Consider the following 19,634-nt stretch of genomic DNA (forward strand, 5'->3'; position numbering starts at 1 on the left):
CATGTTACATAACAATGACTAGAATTGTGTTTTCAAAGTCTTTTTAAATAATATACCCCTTTTGGCCTGGCACGGTGGCTCATGCCTGCAATCCCAGAACTTTGTGAGACTGAGGCAGGTGGATTACCTGAGATCAGGAGTTCAAGACAGCCTGGCCAATATGTTTGTCATGTTGATGAACCCAGACTCTACTAAAAATACAAAAATTAGCTGGGCATGGTGGCATTGCCTGTAATTCCAGCGACTCAGGAGGCTGAGGCAGGGGAATTGCTTGAACCTGGGAGACAGAGGTTGCAGTGAGTGGAGATTGTGCCATTCCACTCCAGCCTGGGTGACAGAATGAGACTCTGTCTCCAAAAAAATAAAAAATCTACTCCTCTCATCCTTATATCCTATCTCTTTGATTGTTATAATGGCTTTGGAAAGAAAGGAGGGAAGATATATATATTTATTTATATACATATTTATATATATAGAGAGAGAAACAGAGTTTCACTCTTTTTGCCCAGGCTGTAGTGCAACTGCATGATCTCGGCTCACTGCAACCTCTGCCTCCCGGGTACAAGTATTCTCCTACCTCAACCTTCCAAATAGCTGGGATTACAAGTGTGTGCCACCACGACCAGCTAATTTTTGTATTTTTAGTGGAGATGGGATTTCACTATGTTGGCCAGGCTGGTCTCAAACTCCTGACCTTACATGATCTGTCTGCCTCGGCCTTCCAAAGTGCTGGGATTACAGGCATAAGCCACCTCGCCCGGCCAGAAGATATAATTTTTATAACCCACATCTTAAAGAAGAAGAAATAGAGAACTGAAGGTTTTATTTAAAAATCACATGACTAATAAGGGAACAAAGCCACAATCCATAGCCACTCTAATCCCATGTTCCTTATACAGATTGAGTATACTTTATTCAAAATGCTTGGGACCAGATGTGTTTCAGATTTCAGAATGTTTTGGATTTTGTAATATTTGCACAAACATAATGAAATACCTTGCAGATAAACCCCAAGTCTAAAAGCAATATTCAGTTTTTATGATTCCATATATCTTATACACATGACCTGAGGTAATTTTATACAATATTTTAAGTAATTTTTGGTGTGAAACACAGTTTGGGTACATTGAACCATCAGAACAAAGGTGTCACTATCTCAGTCACCCACATAGACAATCTGTAGTTGTTTGGCATCACTGTCATTCATAACACCAAATTTATATACTACTGACAAGCAATCATATTCTTACACTTATTCACATACAAATACGTAAAAGTAAAAAAAATGATATATCACTAACACAGTGAAAAGATAATGTGTTCGGAATAACTAGGTATCACAGTAGAATCACTAGAATACCTGTATCAGCTGTGTAACAACAGCAACAACAAATAATGCAGGCTTTTAGTGTCCACCTATGATGCTGTGTTTTGATTAAAAAGTTACAATACACTGTGTTTTCTTAGGTAAAAGAAACAGCGGAAACAGCTGAGAAACTAGGGAATGGGTCCTACAGGGATAAGGGGGCTTTCTGCTGGATGGCTTTTTAAAATGTTTCCTCCAGGGTCATCTTCCCATTAACAACAGTGAATTTTGTCTTAGAAGTCTCTTTTTGATTTTATAAACTCCCATGATTTCTTGTTCTGTTATGAATGCACCATGCTCTAGTCCTTCAATGAGCCCATAACACATTTTCATCATGTCATCTGTAGGTACTTTTTGTGCAATGTTAAAAACATTTTCATTGTCACTATTACCACAATCGCTTTGATTCAGAGTGACTTCTGCAATTTCACCATCAGTCAATGAAGGAACAACTTGTTATCAATGTTAAAAACTTCTGTGATAACCACTTCTTCCAGCTTACTGATGAACTCTGAGGGCATATTTTTTTATCACTTGACATAGGGAATCTCTCCAAGTAACCTCCTTTTCCCTGAATATAGTAATAGGTCAGAGGTTGTACCAGGCATGCAAAACTGTGTCTTTAGTTACTGTGTTCCAAGTATTGACAACAGCATATACAGTATCCTTCATGCTAAGCTCCCTTTGAAAACCTTCCCACACCCAGGCCTCTGTTCACTGCTGCTAGCATGCTGTTCAAGAAAGTGTTTTTGGCCAGATGGGGTGGGTCACATCTGTAATCCTAGCACTTTGGGAGGCCAAGGTGGGTGAATCACAAGATCAGGAGATCAAGACCACCCTGGCTAACACAGTGAAATCCGGTCTCTACTAAAAATACAAAAAATTAGCCAGGCATGGTGGCACATGCCTGTAGTCCCAGCTACTCAGGAGGCTGAGGCAGGAGAATCGCTTGAACCTAGGAGGCAGAGCTTGCAGTGAGCCGAGATCATGCTACTGCCTTCTAGCCTGGGTGACAGAATGAGATTCCATCTCAAAAAAAAAAAAAAAAAAAAAAAAAAGAAAGTGTTTTTGTATTTACTCTTCATTGCTCTAAGGATAATCTGTTTACATGGCTGAATTAATGAAGTCACATTTAGGGGAAAGTACATGGCATAAACATTATTTTTGATGAGAATTTCAGCTGCAGGATGAGTAGAACAGTTTTCAAGGAAAAACAAAACCTTGCAGTCAACATCCAGTTCAGCTTCCCAGCAGTGAGCAGGAGGTACTAGCATAGAATGTTTGGGTGAAGCCAATAAGAAAAGCTGTTCCTGGTAACCCATGCATTTTTTAGTAGCATAATAATTGGTAAGAAATTCACTCCTTGGAAACAGCGAGGATGCAAGCTTTTGCCTATCACAGCAAGTTTACATTTATGTGTGCCTGCTGCATTAGCACATTCCAGCACAGTTATTCTGTCTTTGGCATCCTTCATTCCTGCAGAGGCTGTCTAGTGAACTGTGGTCAATATCTTTCTGGAGGAACAATGCCAAAACAGTGATGTTTCATCAGCATCACAAAATTGTCCTAGTGTCAGATTTTTATCAGTGATGACCTTGACAGACTCAATGACGAATTTCTCCACTGCTTTGTGATCAGCAGATGTTTTGTCACCACGAATCTCTAAAGATTTAATGCCATGTCTTTTCTTAAATTTCTGTGTCCAGCCTGTTGAATATTTACAGTTCTCTTCAACATTCAGTTCACTGTGCTAGATCTTTGCTTGTTTCATGATCAGCATACCATTATGTGGCATGTTCATTTACATGTTGGCAAATCCACTCTTTCGGTACACAAGCAAGATCTTCATCATTAGCTTTATTCAATGCTATTCTATTTTTCATTAACTTCCGTTAATCATTTTCAGTATAGAACAGTTTATCCTTATTTTCCTTCAGATCACATAAGGTGTTCATACCAACACTGTACTCTTCTCTTCTCTATGATGTTGCATATGTACACTATTCTTCCTTTTCTCCAAAAGCTTGACTTTCTGTGCTATAGATAAGCATAAATGTTTCCTCTTATTCTTACTTATCACTCTTATTACCCAGAGGGATAGCTGCAGACCTTTATGACATTTCCAACAATATTTCAACACCACAAAATGGCATTTTGGAAAACCTGCCATTGGTATGTCTGGCCTGCACACGTGCCATTTTATTACCCTTTGTAGGTGTGCATCCCTGGGGAAATCTGGGTATGCATGGAAAAGATGTACCACAGTTAAAAGGGGCTGAGTGTGTGTGTGTGTGTGTGTGTGTGTGTGTGTGTGTTTTCCCCCTTGGGAACACTCAATAAACTGCGTTGTGTGCATTTTGACTGTGACCCATTGCATGAGGTCAGGTGTGAAATTTTCCATTTGTGACATCATGTCAGCACTCTAAAAGTTTCAAAGTTTGGAGCGTTTCAGATTTTGAATTTTTGTATTATGGATGCTCAGCCGTATCACATACACAAAGTGAAGTAAGTCACGTTGTATGTATAGCATAGACTATAAAGAATTATTTTAAATGAGTATATGGACATACATAGTGATTTTTTTCAGCCTTTCCAATAGGAAATGTCCCATTGGTTACTCAAAGCAAATAAATAAATAAATAAATAAATAAAAGGCTCAAGTAAATGTCAATATATTATCCTGAACACCTGATGAAAGTTAAGTCTGTCATTTGGAATCCTCAGGATGTTATCAATTTGTTTAAGATCCTTGAACATACCCTTTATATATGTGTGTGTGTGTGTTTTGCTTAAGGCTAATTTGCTATTAAACATATATATATACACGCATATATATATGTTTTGTTTAAGGTTAACTTGATATTAAAAATAAAATGCTAAGTATTCTAGTTACAAATAAGGACTCAGAAATAATTTTAGGTAAAAATCCATTGTTATTAGAAGCAGATCCTATTCAATACATAGCTTGCTGCCACTTAACTAATTACTTTTTTGGAGAAACACTATGATAGGTAAAAATATTGTGATATAGTAAAAACAGTAAGAGGTTTTGTTTGCTTGTTTTTTTGTTTGTTTGTTTTTGAGATGAAGTCTCGCTCTGTCACCTAGGCTGGAGTGCAGTGGCACCGTCTCGGCTCACTGCAACCTCCACCTCCTAGGTTCAAACAATTCTCCTGTCTCAGCCTCCAGAGTAGCTGGAACTACAGGCGCCCACCACCACGCCTGGTTAATTTTTGTAGTTTTAGTAGAGACAGGGTTTCACCATATTGGTCAGGCTGGTCTCGATCTCCTGACCTCAGGTGACTCACCTGCCTCAGCCTCCCAAAGTGCTGGGATTACGGGTGTGAGTCACTGCACCCTGCCACAGTAAGAGTTTTATAACCTCAAACATGTCATTCCTTTGCTATGAAACTTTACACCAATAACTTTAAATTTTGGGTAATTTCTTTATTTATAAAATGGGGACAATAGTACCTATGCCCAAAGTACTTATAATATTCTTAGAAGTTTCAAATTAAAATAAACTTACATAAAATTCCTTTGATCTCAAATAATGACCCAATTAATTTGGTTATTCTTATTCTGTTACTTACGTGGACATTTCTTGACACAGAATGCTCCATATGTGTACTTCGCATTGAAATTGTGCTCCAGTTGAAAAGTGGTTGGATTGTAGACAAAGGTTTGGGGACACTGAGTAACACATGCTCCACTGTCATTGAAATTCATGCAGGCCTGCAACACAGCAAATATTACTTTCATTTACAAATAAACTTCATAATACTTGTTAATGAAACACTGCCAAAACATGAGAAGGTTGTTTTCTATAATAATTCCAAAAATACTACAAAATTTGATAATTTAAGAGTCATGTGTGTTTCTAAAATTTCATAAAACTCTTTTTTCCAGTGTCAGTAAATAGGCCATTTATGGCTACTGAAGCTTAAAGTGCTTAGCATGTATCCAGTAATTTCTAAACTGAGAATTGGTTTAAAGTTAGCTAATAGTGAAAAATTATTTCAGTTCACACTTATTCAAAGCATTTATATTTAGTCTTAAAGTATAGCACTGACAACCAAGTCCCTAATTCTACAGGCTAGATGTTCACTTGGGCTGGTATTTTAAAGAGTTCCATGTCCCAAGTGACATGTAAAGTGCAATTATCACCATTGCCCTGTAAGAAAACATTGTGATGCTGATTTATATTGGACTTAAAGAAAAGGCTCTGGTTGGTGACTAGACAAATACAAATACGGTGCATGTAATGCCAAAATGTAAAGAGGTAATGAGCTATAGTCAGCCTGTAATTAAACAATATGATGTCATTTCTAGTATGGCTTTTTTCCTAATGCCACTCCATTTAGTAAAAGCCACCAAGTAGAAGACAGTTCATTTCTGCTGACTCATATATTTATATTAATAACTTAATTTATTAATATTTGCAAATTCATTTGGGAAGAATTAAAAACCATTTTATCACCTGAGAGGTGGGTATTTGATATAAAAACAGAATATAGGTATAAGTACATATAAATATGTGATTAACAAAATTGTGGACGAGCTAATTCTTTTAATTGAGAAATTAAGCCTTTTTAGGAATAATTTAGGCCTTGGAAAGCAAGCTAACATAAACTCAAGCTATGATTTACATTTAATCATAAATAGTACATATGGTTATTAATGAGCATTAATTTATTCTGTTTCCTCAAAACATTTGCTTCATCAATTGTTGTTTTAGCAAGCACTTTATCATAAACATGACAATCCCCTGATGATGGTCTACTAGATGCATAATCAGAACAAGACTTACTGATGATACATTATTCACTAAGAGGACACATTCTAAGAAGAATCTAATAAAAACCAATCTAGAAAACTCAGTAAGTTTTAATTTATGGCTATAAAACTTCATGTGTCCTTATAATTGCTTTACTAACATATTTTATGCAATGTTGTACACAGATTGCTTGGGAACAAAGGAATATAAGCCAGAGGAATAAAACAAATTTAGCTTTGCAACAGCATACAAAACAATGTAACTTATACCAAGGCCTTAGTCTGGCATTCTTGAACATTCTGTACCAAAAGCCAAAGTGGAATCACTGGACCGTTCCATAAAAGTAATGAAACGATAATTTGAAGCTCACTCAGCACCGTGCTTATCATGATAATGGAACCATGAAAAAAATTGCAGTGCAAAACTTCTAAGTGAGAGTTTTTGCTATTGCTGTTTGTTTGTTGTTATTGTTATGGAATTGTTAATGAACCACCTGCAGTGTTCAGTGTCTTCAGAATCAAGCTTCCATCCTATGTCTGATGAAAGACAGAGGAAGGTTCTCAGTTCAAGACCTGTTGAGTATCTTCTTTAAATTTGTAACATTTTTATTTCCTTTTCTTCTTCCTCCCTATCCACTTCTGCAATACATATTTTTGTTTCACTATAGGATGAGTATAGAAGATTATATTCCTTATGGTATTAAGAAAACTAAGAAATTACTGTCTATATCATAAGAGCTTTAATATATAGTTTGCTCATTGCTGGAATTAAGTGTCTTTCTTTTTTTTTTTGTAAGCTCAATTCTACTACATACGTTTGTTTGCTGGATATTTGAGAGAAAAAAATTTCTGTGTTCATTTTCAACTATATAAACATTTGTGTGTTTTTATGATTTTTAGCTTTAAAATTAAGCCAGTGTTCTGGGTATATGAAATTGAGTTAAATACAACTCAGAATTGCTGAAATGCATGTCAAAGACAAAGAGTACTGTGTCAGGAATATGATATCAAAATATAATTAAAAACTGTCCCCAACAAACTGTTTATAAATCTTAAACTTTTAAAATAATATTCCCTTTAAAAATATAAACTAGAAAATACTGAAACCCATAAATGTATCTTCTGTAATCTTGAAATTTATATTCAAGAAATAAAATGCAATTGCTCCCACTCACAGAACTCAATGATGCAACCACATAAACAGGTAATCACTTCATTACTGGGAAAGGATGCTATTAGATTATAGAAAGATATCTCAATATGTTCTCCAATGACTCTCATTTGTAATATAAATTATATCAGAAAGATACAATTCATTTAGCAGAAGAGAACAATTCTAGTTAATCAATAGCCAACCTAGTGAGGGAATGACTTCGAGGAGGGTAGAGCATTTTTCTTAATCCTAAAGTGGCTAAAGTTGATCTTACTGTAATAAAACAAAGATTCAAAAGGAGAGCAGGATAATAAAAGAGAGAAACTGAAGACATACAAAGCAGTCTGTGTCCTTAGGTCCTGAGCAGCCTCCAGCACATTCTCGATGGCAGCAGTCACTGACGTAAGGCCCGTAGCATCTGCCGTCACATTGTTCTGCACACACCGTCCTTGTCACTGCAGAAGACAGAGATAGGACCATGATCAAAGTCTGCCACCAAGAGAAACTCATAAGCTGAGTTCTGGAGTGACAGTTTCTCACCCTACCTTTGACTCAGTTCAACAAACATTTAATGAATGAGGTTTGCAACTAGATCAAAATTGTTATACAAAAATCTCCAAAATTAATATATAATTATTTCATGTTTATATTCTTTCTTGTTTCAGCAAATAATTACAATGCTTTATGACGATTATACCACTTAACAAGAAAGAATCCAATTTGAAGCAGTGGAGTGTGCCCGTAATCCCAACTACTTGGGAGGCTGAGCAGGAGGATTACTTGAGGCCAGTAGTTCAAGGATGCAGTGGGCTATGACTGCACTGTGAATAGTCACTGCACTCCAGGTTGGGCAGCACAGTAGGTCTCTGTCTCTAAAATTAAAAATAAAGGAAAATTGATATAACTAAATGAGATATTTGGCAGGCTAGGAAAGGTGAAGTCAATTCATACAATGTGTATATAGTAAGGTCCTAACAGAAGGTGGCCCCAGAAATGGGTCTAAGACTTTTAGTAGTCAATGCAGAAAGGGATATATAAATGTTTAGTTAATTCACATAATATTTTACATTAGGAAAGAAGGAAGGAAGGAAGGAAGGAAGGAAGGAAGGAAGGAAGGAAGGAAGGAAGGAAGGAAGGAAGGGGAAGGGAAGGGAAAGGAGGAAGGAAAGAAAGAAGGAAGGAAAGAAAACCATTCACAGTAAACACAATAAAAAGTATCATTGATCTTTCTTATTACATACTTCAATCCAAGCTGACAGCATCATATCATGGTATACTTTACTAAAAGCAATGCTAAAGGTTATCCATCAACATTATGGTAATAAGAGACACAATTCTGCTTATCTCACTTATTTCAAAAATATTTTTAGAGTATTTAAGGTATGAATTTTACAGGATATGTATAGTATATCACTTCATGGTTTCTGTATTTCCACTTCAGCCTTGTTTCTTCCTACATTTTTAAACAGCTCTTCTAAGCTTTCTTTGTTGCTACCTTATCAAGACTCTGCCTCATAAACATTAGCATTCCCCAGACTTGTTCTTGACAATTTTGGGGGGACTATGGGCTCATTCCTGTATAAAAGTCATTCATCTTCTACTTAGCATACTATCTATCAGTAACTGACTTTCAGATCTAGAATTGAATTCTCTATGGAGCTACAGCATCCATTTCTAGCCGTCTGCAGAAGTCCTCATTTTGATAGCAAGGTGTACAAAACAGAACATAACTCTTCTTCCCACACCCACTACTGAGTGTACTTCTCTTCTACATTCCCTTATCTTAATTAATGGAAGCACCATATATCCAGTAGCTCGCTAGCAATTTGCAATGCATTTTCTGTCTCCTATCCTCTTATCATCACTTCTCATACCTAATAAAATTGCCAAGTATTAGGAATTGTTTTCTAAATATTCCTCAGCATTTTCCCTCCTCTCTATTCCAACGTTATTCAAAAGCCTATCTCAAATGATTACATAGTGTTGTAAAAGTTTTCTCAGATCCCATCTTTGCCTTCCAGTTAATCTTCCACAATGCCCTAAAAGTAATGGCTTGAACCTGTAAGACAATGCCTATAAATCCGTGTTAATTCACAGTGTGAAACTTATGACCATCCCTGTACTAAACAATTAAACCTTAAGCAAGGGACAAAAGCCCTCCATAAGTTGACCACATCTCTGCCCTTCCAGGAATCACATTACTCTGTTTCTCACGTACAGCCAGATAGAAATACCACTTGCAATTCAGTTGTGATTCTCATTGCTTCTTCACAAGGCATTTCTCCATGTTAAAACCCTTTCCTAGCCTCTCAGCCTAGGAAATTCTTGCTCTGAAGCCTTTCCAGACACAGCTCCAAGCTGAGTTATTTTCTCACTCTTGCTTCTGAACAAGCAAGAAGATAAAGTCAATGCAGCAGTCTATGTAGTCTGAAGATCTAGGCTCCAATCCAAAATATATCCATGTGATATGGGCAAGTTATTTAACCATTCTGTATTTTACTTCACCATTTTAAAAGATGGAGTTAGTACCCATCTAATAGAATTGAAGATAAATACACAGGTATAAAGTGCTTTACATGGTCCCTATAAACAGTGTTCATCAACCTAGATATTTTTACTGTACTTATACATTGTATTTTTTTCATATTTGCTTCCACCTCACCCATACTAACCTATGGGTTTATTGAAGTTTATTGTCTTACTTAATTTTTAATCTTCAGTGATTAAACACAGGGTTGGTACTTAATACACAATATAAGTAAATATCCCCTTCAAGTAAATAGGTAAATCATGTATTGCCAACTCAATGGCAGTATCTCCTGGGGGCTTAATATATTTATCAGAGAGATAAAAAGGTGTATAGAGTTAAAGAGGTAGGTTGCTAAGAAATATAAAGAGACAAATATTAAAATACTAAGATTTAAATGCTCCTTAAATTTCTGCTGTTGATTAGTTCATGATTGCATATTTTTAGTTGGATCCTTTTCCATTGAATTTGATGGTGATATTAATAAAATAATGCACACTATTGAAATATAAAGAATATTCTTCCATTTGATGTGATCTAATTATTCTCTATGTAGTATAATCAATACAAACATCAAATAGAGTTTAAACTAAAATGGCACTTGGACTCACCCTCTGTCATATTTTTATTTTGTAAAAATAAGGTTACATGCTATTTTTTACCATAAGCTTATAGAAGATTTGGAAAATAATCACATTTTTATATCTGGATTTGTGAAGGTATATTTTGTATTTGCAATTTTCGTTACATTAAAGTTCAAAATAAATTATTTCTTCTATTAGTATTCTGGTACAAAATTCTACATAACAAATCTTCTTGGGCTGGCCCTTCACTTTTTTTAAGTCTTTGATCAAATCGCACCTTTGTAGTAAAGTCTGCCCCTGTTTAATACTGAATCTTTCCCAGTCAACTGACTCCTCATGAACCTTCATCTTCTTTTTTCCCTTTCTCTGTCTTTCATCTGCCTTCCTTCCTTCCTGTATTTTGTTACAGCATCAATTACAATCTAACATACTTCACAATTTATTTATTCCATTTATTTTGTTTCTAGACGTATTACTATATTTGTAACTGGCATTTACATAGTTTTATTTATATTTGATACATACATTATACACATATATATACCCAAAACATTTATATCCTTTCATGAACTCTTCATGTCATACATTATGCTTATATTGATATTTCTACCTTTTAACCAAGTGGTATATTTGTTTGGATGTCCTAATTAGTAATTCATACAATATAAATAAAATTTTTTTAAAGGAAACACTTTTAATTGACAGTTTTGTACAGAATAAATTCAAACACAATTCTTCTCTTCCAAATTCAATAAAGTGCTTCGATGCATCAACAGTCACTAATTAAAATAGCAGACATATGTTAAATAAATAAATAACTAGATTCGAAAAGTGTTATCACAGGACAGTTTATCAATTTGCTTCTATTTGACAGCTATTGCTCAGCTGGAAAACAATAGCATGGAGTCAACAATCTTATAAGTCACATCATATTTTAATCATAGACAGATGTCTAAGTGTTACTTTTTATTTTTAACTCCATGGTGATTTGAAGTAACTAGACAAAATGTTTCCGTTTCTCTTTATTTATTTACTTTGGCTTTTCCTGCCAAATGAGAAAATTAATGTAGAAAATAATTAAAATAATAAGACAAGTAACCCTGAATTTAGTTTAAAATTATGTATTAAATGTTCCTGTTAAAATCATTTCTCTCATTGAGTACACTATTTAAATATGAAAATAATATTATACAATATAATACAATATAGTACAATCTTAGATTCAATAGCAATTATTATACTGTGGAACTATTATTTTAAATTATTTAATCATTTGTGTTGAAAAAACTTTAAATTTTTGAAAATAGCAGCTTTTTCCACATAGTATTCAAATATTTCATATTTTTTCACAACATGCTGGTTTCTGATACTATATTCCCTTTCAGAAACATGCAAAAAATTCCTCTAAATTATTATCCAAATGCAGATGCATTCTACAACTTTTATTTAACATGTTAAAAGGGAATTATGGCTTTTATTATCCAAAATCAGTCTATAATTGATTTATTTCAAAGTAAATTACATTCAACATTTAATATAGGGCTTTTCACCATCAAGATTTTTGCATCCCTTAATTCCAAATGAAAATTCAGTCAGCCTGAAGCATCTGGACACATAAAAGGTAGACCAAAAGAACAAAACAACAAGCTTAATCGCTAAACAGTGATGGGGTTAAAAAGTATTTCATTGTATTATTATGTGCGACTTGTATCAAGAAAGAAAACATTCCCTTTGTACAATTCAAGGCTACATGCAAGACAAGTGGAAGGGCATCTTAGAGTAAATTTATTTAGTAGCATTTTTTTGATTAATAAGCATTACTTAATGAGAATAAACTCATAAAATTATAGTCATATTTTATTATGATGGAGACACAAAGCAAAAAACAATTCCTGAAATCAATGAGATAAGTCAGCTTCTGTAGGAACATTAACTTATAATTGCTTTGGTTTTTATTAATACCACCCTTGCTCAAATATTTCATTACATTTTTTTCCTTGTATTTAGTATTCTTTCTATATTGCTTCACTGGGTGCATTAAAATATTTGGGTCCAATTTTAACTAGCTTATTAATTGATGGTATACACTAAATGTGATTAATATAAAATTTAAAACTGGGACGTTAAACTCCTCATATTCGGGTCAGTAAACTTGACATGGGGAATGTGAATTCATTCAAAACATCCATGAGAATTAGATGGGTAACATTTAAGGAATCAAACATTTTGTGGTAAGCCAATACTACTGAGGAAATATCTATCAAGTCAAAAAATATTAAAAAATTGTTAAGTAGTTTAATCTTATCAGTGTCTAATAAGAACTATGGCTTAATTACTTCTTTCAATATAATGATAACCAATACTGTGATTAAAGTTACTCCCATAGAACAAATTCATTTTACTCGAAGAGGCTTGGCAATTTACTAATTAAACATTTATTGTTGCTTCCTAGCAACAATAGCAAAAAAGACAAAGATATTCATAAATAATGCAAAACAGAGCACTGACATCACAGTGACAAAAGATCTCTGTTAGCCCATTAACAATAGAAATAAGGATAAATTTAGGCAAAGTCTTTGTGTCTTTTTACACTCTGACACTTCCTCTTCCTCCCCCATCTCCTTCCTCTTTCCTTATCTCCTATGTCTTCTCTCCTTCAGTGCCTTTTGAGTCTCTTCATTTCCTCTAGCCAGTGGTTCTGAACCGGGTTGAATATTAGCTCATCTAAGAGTCTTTCAAACTTGAATATTAGAATTCCTCTGTAAGTAAAACTTTTCATTCAGTTGGTATCAGTGGGACCCAAGACTGTTTAATAAGCCCATTTCTATTAAGCTCCCAGATAATGTCTCTGCCTACTCATCTACAGACCCCATATTGAGTAGCAGAATATAGAGCATTTGGAAAAAACAACAACAGCAACAAAAAACAATGCCTGAGAATCACCTAGTTGCTATTAAATCAAAATTGTTGGCGATTTTCTAGGAGCTTTGGTAGCTTTAATAAGCTCTCTAGGATTCCAATATTCAGTCTAGAGTTGAGAAACTTTATTCTAAGCAGTCAAATGAGAGAAAAAAATTTTAAGTCATTTACACCAGTTGATTGACTGATTATTCCTTGTCTGAAACGTAATCACAGTGACTTCTTGTTTTCATTTTCTATTTGTGTTGTAAATATCTCCATCACTAATTGGCAAATCAAACAAACAAAAATTGATGTGCAAGTAGATATAGGAAAATTTGGGAGGGAAATGACCTATATTTTCGATGGAAGTATTGCCTCACTGGTTCTGACGACAAACATTAGGGATAAATGAGATACCAGTAGAAAATTTCCCTTCTCTCACCCAGCAGCTGTCTGAGTGACAAGTATCTTGGGGCTATCCCTAATCCATTGCTAAACACATTTTAAAGCATATTTATTTTATTTCTTAAAATTTTATTTCAATTTTTATTCAAAGACATACCTCTATGCTGCCTCTATTCTATTTTTGTTGTCAAAATTTTGACAAATTATGTTCATAAAACATAGCAAGTTCATTAACTAGATAGTATTTGAATGGAATGTTTTTATTACACTGTTTCCAGTTATATACTTGGAGGTTTGAACTAGAAGAGAGAAATACTTCGGTTACAGTAGAAGTGATATGGGTTGGATGTGAGGAAGAATTATTGACTATTAGAGGGATAAAAACAGTGTAATGGGCTTCTTAAGTGTTTATTTGTCAGTATTTTAAAAGAAATCTCTTCTACATGCTTTAGACATCCACTTAATTAAAGATAGGAGGCTTGATGAAATGTTCTCTAGAGGTACCCTCTAGCTCTAAAATTCAATATTTATTCCTATTAATGATGAAATTGTGACTAAAAAACCGAACACTTTGGGTTGTGTAACATGTTTTAAGAAAGCTATCATCAACAGGGTACACTTAAAGTGAAACAAATAAAGCTCACAGACCATCCAAGAAGAGGCATTACTTACAGAGCATGTTAAACTGTGGAAAAAATCAGGTTCAATGAAACTAATGCCAAACTATACACTGTTATTAATTCTTCCAAAGGAGAATAATTGAACACATTTGTGTGTCTAGGACCAGGTAGAAGCTAAAAGCTAAATAGAAAGATTTAAAGTAAAGATGTCTGGCCCATCTCCCATATTCTGATTCAGTAAGTCTGGGGAAGATGTCAGAAAATTCATTTTTTTATTTGGAGGCTTATGTTTTTTAGAAGTAGATTTTAAAGGCAATATTTCCAAACTTCTGCTCTAAAACACTCTCTTATTTCTAATGAAAGATTCCCATAGATGGAAAGGTAGAGTCAGAGCTGGGTTGGTCTTAAACTAGAATGCCCTTTCCTATCTCATATTAAATCACAGAAGAAATAAGTCAAAAATTGTTGCTTCACAGAGTAAGGCCTCATCATAAGCCTAGATCCTAATTTTCACAGGAAGATAATTTTGCACTTTAAGGATTTTTCAATTCTTTTAACCAGCTACAATGTATGATCTAACGTATTTAAAAAGGCTCTCAGAGGTCCTTTCTGAAAAAAAAAAAATAGACCTAGAAAAATAGAATTATCAGAAAGTATCTGGGCTTCTAAATGACCACAATCATACACATTTTCACAACACAAAATAAAATAAAACTAATTTTCTTTTATTACTAATTCCTAATTGGTTTGGTGATAGCTAGTCTAAATGAACCGACCAGGCCATACCATGAAGTATATACTCCACAGGTAAAATAACCGTTTAATCCAAAATGCAATAACCTCTGTAGTTCCCCTGGAAAACATAGCAAATACCTGTACAGTCCCTCCTGAAATTGACATTCAGAGTCAGTTAATAAAAGTAGGGCCAGGCCGGGCGCAGTGGCTCATGCCTGTAATCCCAGAGCTTTGGAATGCCGAGGCAGGTGGATCACAAAGTCAGGAGTGACCAGCCCAACCAACATCATGAAACCCCATCTCTACTAAAAAAGGAACCCCATCTCTACTAAAAAATACAAAAAATAACCAGGCACGGTGACGTGCCTGTAATCCCAGCTACTCAGGAGGCTGAGGCAGGAGAATCACTTGAACCCGGGAGGCGGAGGTTGCAGTAAACCAAGATCACGTCATTGCACTCCAGCCTGCGTGACTGAGTGAGATTCCGTATCAAAAAACAAAAAACAAACACACAAAAAGAGTAGGCCCACATTTTGGCAGCTACTAATCAGGTTTGACCTGATGAATCCCTGGTGACCCATGGACTATGACATGATAATATTGCTAGTTGTGTCAAAGAGGTAAGGGATTCTGTTTAATCCATTCCTTATCACCACCTGCTTTATTCATTTATTTAATGAAGTTTTATTCAACCTGTTTTATAAAGACATGATCAATGATTCATCGAGGGACCTTAAAGCTGATTTTAAACCACACACTTGGTCACCAGGGAAATTCTCCCTTCTTAATAGGCTATTAGCATCTCCACAGTTTGTCACTCAAGATTCAAAAAACAATATTGGCTTGTTACATTAACTATAAAAATATTCTTGAGAGACAGTATGAGTTATTTTGCATATTCCTCACAGGCCTGTAGATACTGATTTCAAAGCAATGAAGGAAGAGTATGAATCTGCATAAGAATACCATAGCATTTTTTAAGAATATTTTTCAAAATTAGAACTGAGGTCTGCACCTTACAATCTGCCAATAAATGATAGGTTGCAGATAAAGTAGTGAAAAAAATTGTAATAATTATATCATAGATCTTTCACACACCAAGAAATATGGAAAAGTTGGTATTCAAATTTTTAAAATCACTGTGCATTATAACAGACATCTCCACATCTAACCTGATAGAAAAACAAACAAAAACAATGACAACAAAAATTACTTTCTTTCTTTTGCTTATTCTAATTCCCTATCCAAAATGCTAGTAGAGGAAAATAAATATAATCTCTCTCTCACTCAATATACATCTGAATGAGTTTCTTTCTCTCAGTGGTAAAAAAAGGATGCCAATTTTGCAATGAAAATACCCACAGAAGGGCCAGGAGCAGTGGCTCACACCTACACACCCAGCATTTGGGAGGCAGAGGCAGGCGGATTACTTGAGGCTAGGAGTTCAAGACCAGCCTGGCCAACATGGAGAAACCCTGTCTCTACTAAAAATACAAAAATTAGCCAGGCAGAGGCAGGGGAATCTCTTGAACCCAGGAGGCTGACATTGCAGTGAGCCGAGATCATGCCACTGCCATCCAGCCTGGGCCATGCAGCAGAAAATATCTAAAATTTTTTGAGAAAAATAATAAATATTTTAAAATTTTGTCTCAAAAATGTTTTTAAAAATTGAAAGTACTCAAAGAATGTTAAGATTAAAAAAGAGCATCATATTAGGTAAACAATGAACATATATCTGTTGAACCAGTAAATACTATCTAGTCCAAATTTCTCATTTTACTGATGAGAAAATTAAAACAGAAATAAACTTACTTGTTTATGAGCAAATCTAAAGTAATGTTCAGACATCTCTAAGAAGTATCACTACTTCTTCAGAGTATTCCAAGAAGTTTCTTGTTTTGATGAGGGTGAAGAATTGGGCAAACTATTAGTGGGTGTATAAATTGATACATGATTTTTCGAAGACTAATTTGTCTTTATCAAATTTGTGTATGTAAATTCACATGTGACCAAGTAGTTCTGTTTCTAGAAATCTGACTTACAGAAGAATGTGCATCTGTGGACAAATATATATATAAAAATGTTCATTATTGTAACTGAGAATAATACAATGTAACCTAAATGTCCACTAATAAGGAATAGCTTGAGTAAATTATTGTACAACCGTAACTTGGGAAATAGCTGTAGCATTAAAAAATAAATAAATAAATAAATAAATAAATAAATAAATAAGAAATGAAAAGCCGGGCGCAGTGGCTCAGGCCTGTAATCCCAGCACTTTGGGAGGCCGAGGTGGGTGGATCACAAGGTCAGGAGATGGAGACCATCCTGGCTAACACGGTGAAACCCCCTCTCTATTGAAAATACAAAAAATATTAGCTGGGCGAGGTGGCGGGCGCCTGCAGTCCCAGCTGCTCGGGAGGCTGAGGCAGGAGAATGGCATGAACCCGAGAGACGGAGCTTGCAGTGAGCCGAGATTGCGCCAGTACACTCCAGCCTGGGTAACAGAGCGAGATTCCCTCTCAAAAAAAAAAAAAAAAAAAGAAAGAAAAGAAAAGAAAAGAAAAAAGAAAAAGAAAAAAAGAATGAGATTGGTTTCTATTTACTGAAATGAAAGGATTTTAAAGATATAATGTGCAGTGAAACAAAAGTGATAGAAGAATAGATATGGCATACCCATTTTTGTAAAACACACAAAACAAAATCCCACAATTTTTATGTGCTTATGTGTATATGTAAATATAAATACACACATATATACCAAATATTACCATAAAGTAATCACTTTATTAAAAAAAGTAGGTTGAGGGAAGCATATTTACTGATGGGAAGGCATTATTATTTCTAGCTTTATGAACTGAATATGACATGAATTAAAACAAAAACTTATACTAAAATAACCTGTGCATTTGGCAGAGCAAGTTCATTATCCCAGTGTTACAAATGAAGAAGTTGAGATTTAAAAACTAGCTTATCCCAGGTCAAATGATAAGTTATTATCAAAGTGGAGATTAAAATTAGTTTTCTGACTCTTATATATCTTCATTTATATGTTTTCGTTAAGTTAAGAGTCACAAATAGTAGGTGTCTAAATGTAAAAATCAAAAGCACTAAAAGGGGAGAGGAAGATAGTTTCAGAAACTGTTTTAAATGCAACACCAAACAGCTAAAGTGATCAAACACGTGTCTATATTACGTCTCTGAAAAACAGCTTGGCTGAGGCTATTTTAACTGACATGACTATGAGTGATGATAATGAAAACTAAGATATTACTCAAATACTCTTTAAATCTCAGACCCAGAGAGGGCCAACACTGAAGTCTATACCTCAGAAAAAGAGACTTTTAGAGGAAACCACTTAAAAGAGTTATACCACAAGCATGTTTTGAGTATATACAGAAGGATATGTTTAGTTTTTCTCCTCGTAGAACACATTTGGGATTACCTTCTTAAAAAAGACAATCAGGGCTGGGCGCGGTGGCTCAGGCCTTTAATCCCAGCACTTTGGGAGACCGAGGCGGGTGGATCACGAGGTCAGGAGTTTGAGACCATCCTGGCTAACACAGTGAAACCCCATCTCTACTAAAAATACAAAAAATTAGCCAGGCATGGTGGCGGGTGCCTGTAGTCCCAGCCACTCAGGAGGCTGAGGCAGGAGAACGGCGTGAACCCAGGGGGCAGAGCTTGCAGTGAGCCGAGGTCATACCACTGCACTCCAGCCTGGGTGACAGAGTGAGACTCCATCTCAGAAAAAAAAAAAAAAAAAAAAAAAAAGACAATCAGGCCAAGCAGAGTGGCTCACGTCTGTAATTCCAGCACTTTGGGAGGCTGAGGCAGGAGGATCTCTTGAGCTCAGGCATTCGAGACTAGCCTAGCTAACATAATGAGACCTTGTCCCTACCAAAAAGAAAAAAGAAAAACAAAATAGCCAGGCATTGTGGTGTGCATCTGTAGTCCTAGCTGCTTAGGGGGCTGAGGCAGGAGGATCACTTGAGCCCAGGAGTTCAAGGCTACAGTGAGCTATGATTGTGCTTCTGTGCTCTAGCCTGGGCAACACAGCGAGACTCTGTCTCAAAAAAAAGAAGAAAAAAAAAAGATACATCCTCCTACGAGTCAAATAATGCACTATTGTAGCGTTTTTCAAACTTTTATTAAAAAATAAATCACGATTTACATACAAATAACATTGTATTATGGCTTAGTACACACATACTTGATGAAATGTTTTGAGGAATAATATTGAGTCTAATTAATGCAAGAGCATTTTGATACTGCCTTTTCTATTTGATTCTAATCTGGTCAATTTCATTCCAATCTATCCTATTTCAATAAAAATGTATTGTTGGGCAGGGTGCACTGAAGTGATTTTATAATCTACTAACAAGTTGCAACCAGCAATCTGAAAGCATTGCCTTATTGCATGAACAAAGGTCAAATTAAGAAATTAGAGAAACCAATCTCTGTGCTTTTCTTATACATGTGCAGCAAATCAGCCTTCTAATGAATTCAGGAATTTAGAGTCACTGGTGATAAAATTTCTTTTTTCTGTAGTTTTAGGATCCCAGAG

General features: G+C 35.1%; 1 protein-coding gene across 1 annotated transcript in view; it reads right to left on the reverse strand.

Annotated features, from left to right (window-relative positions):
• Positions 1-19,634, reverse strand: part of ERBB4 (erb-b2 receptor tyrosine kinase 4) — a 1,186,765-nt gene that overhangs the window by 343,001 nt on the left and 824,130 nt on the right. Inside the window, exons 6-7 of the mRNA XM_015110887.3 lie at positions 7,632-7,750; positions 4,960-5,101 (exon numbers count right to left, since the gene is read on the reverse strand). Of these exons, the coding sequence (XP_014966373.3) occupies positions 4,960-5,101; positions 7,632-7,750 (261 nt within the window). The remainder of the gene's footprint in view (positions 1-4,959; positions 5,102-7,631; positions 7,751-19,634) is intronic.

Source organism: Macaca mulatta, chromosome 12 (assembly GCF_049350105.2).
Source record: "Macaca mulatta isolate MMU2019108-1 chromosome 12, T2T-MMU8v2.0, whole genome shotgun sequence".
Taxonomy (NCBI): Eukaryota; Metazoa; Chordata; class Mammalia; order Primates; family Cercopithecidae; genus Macaca; species Macaca mulatta.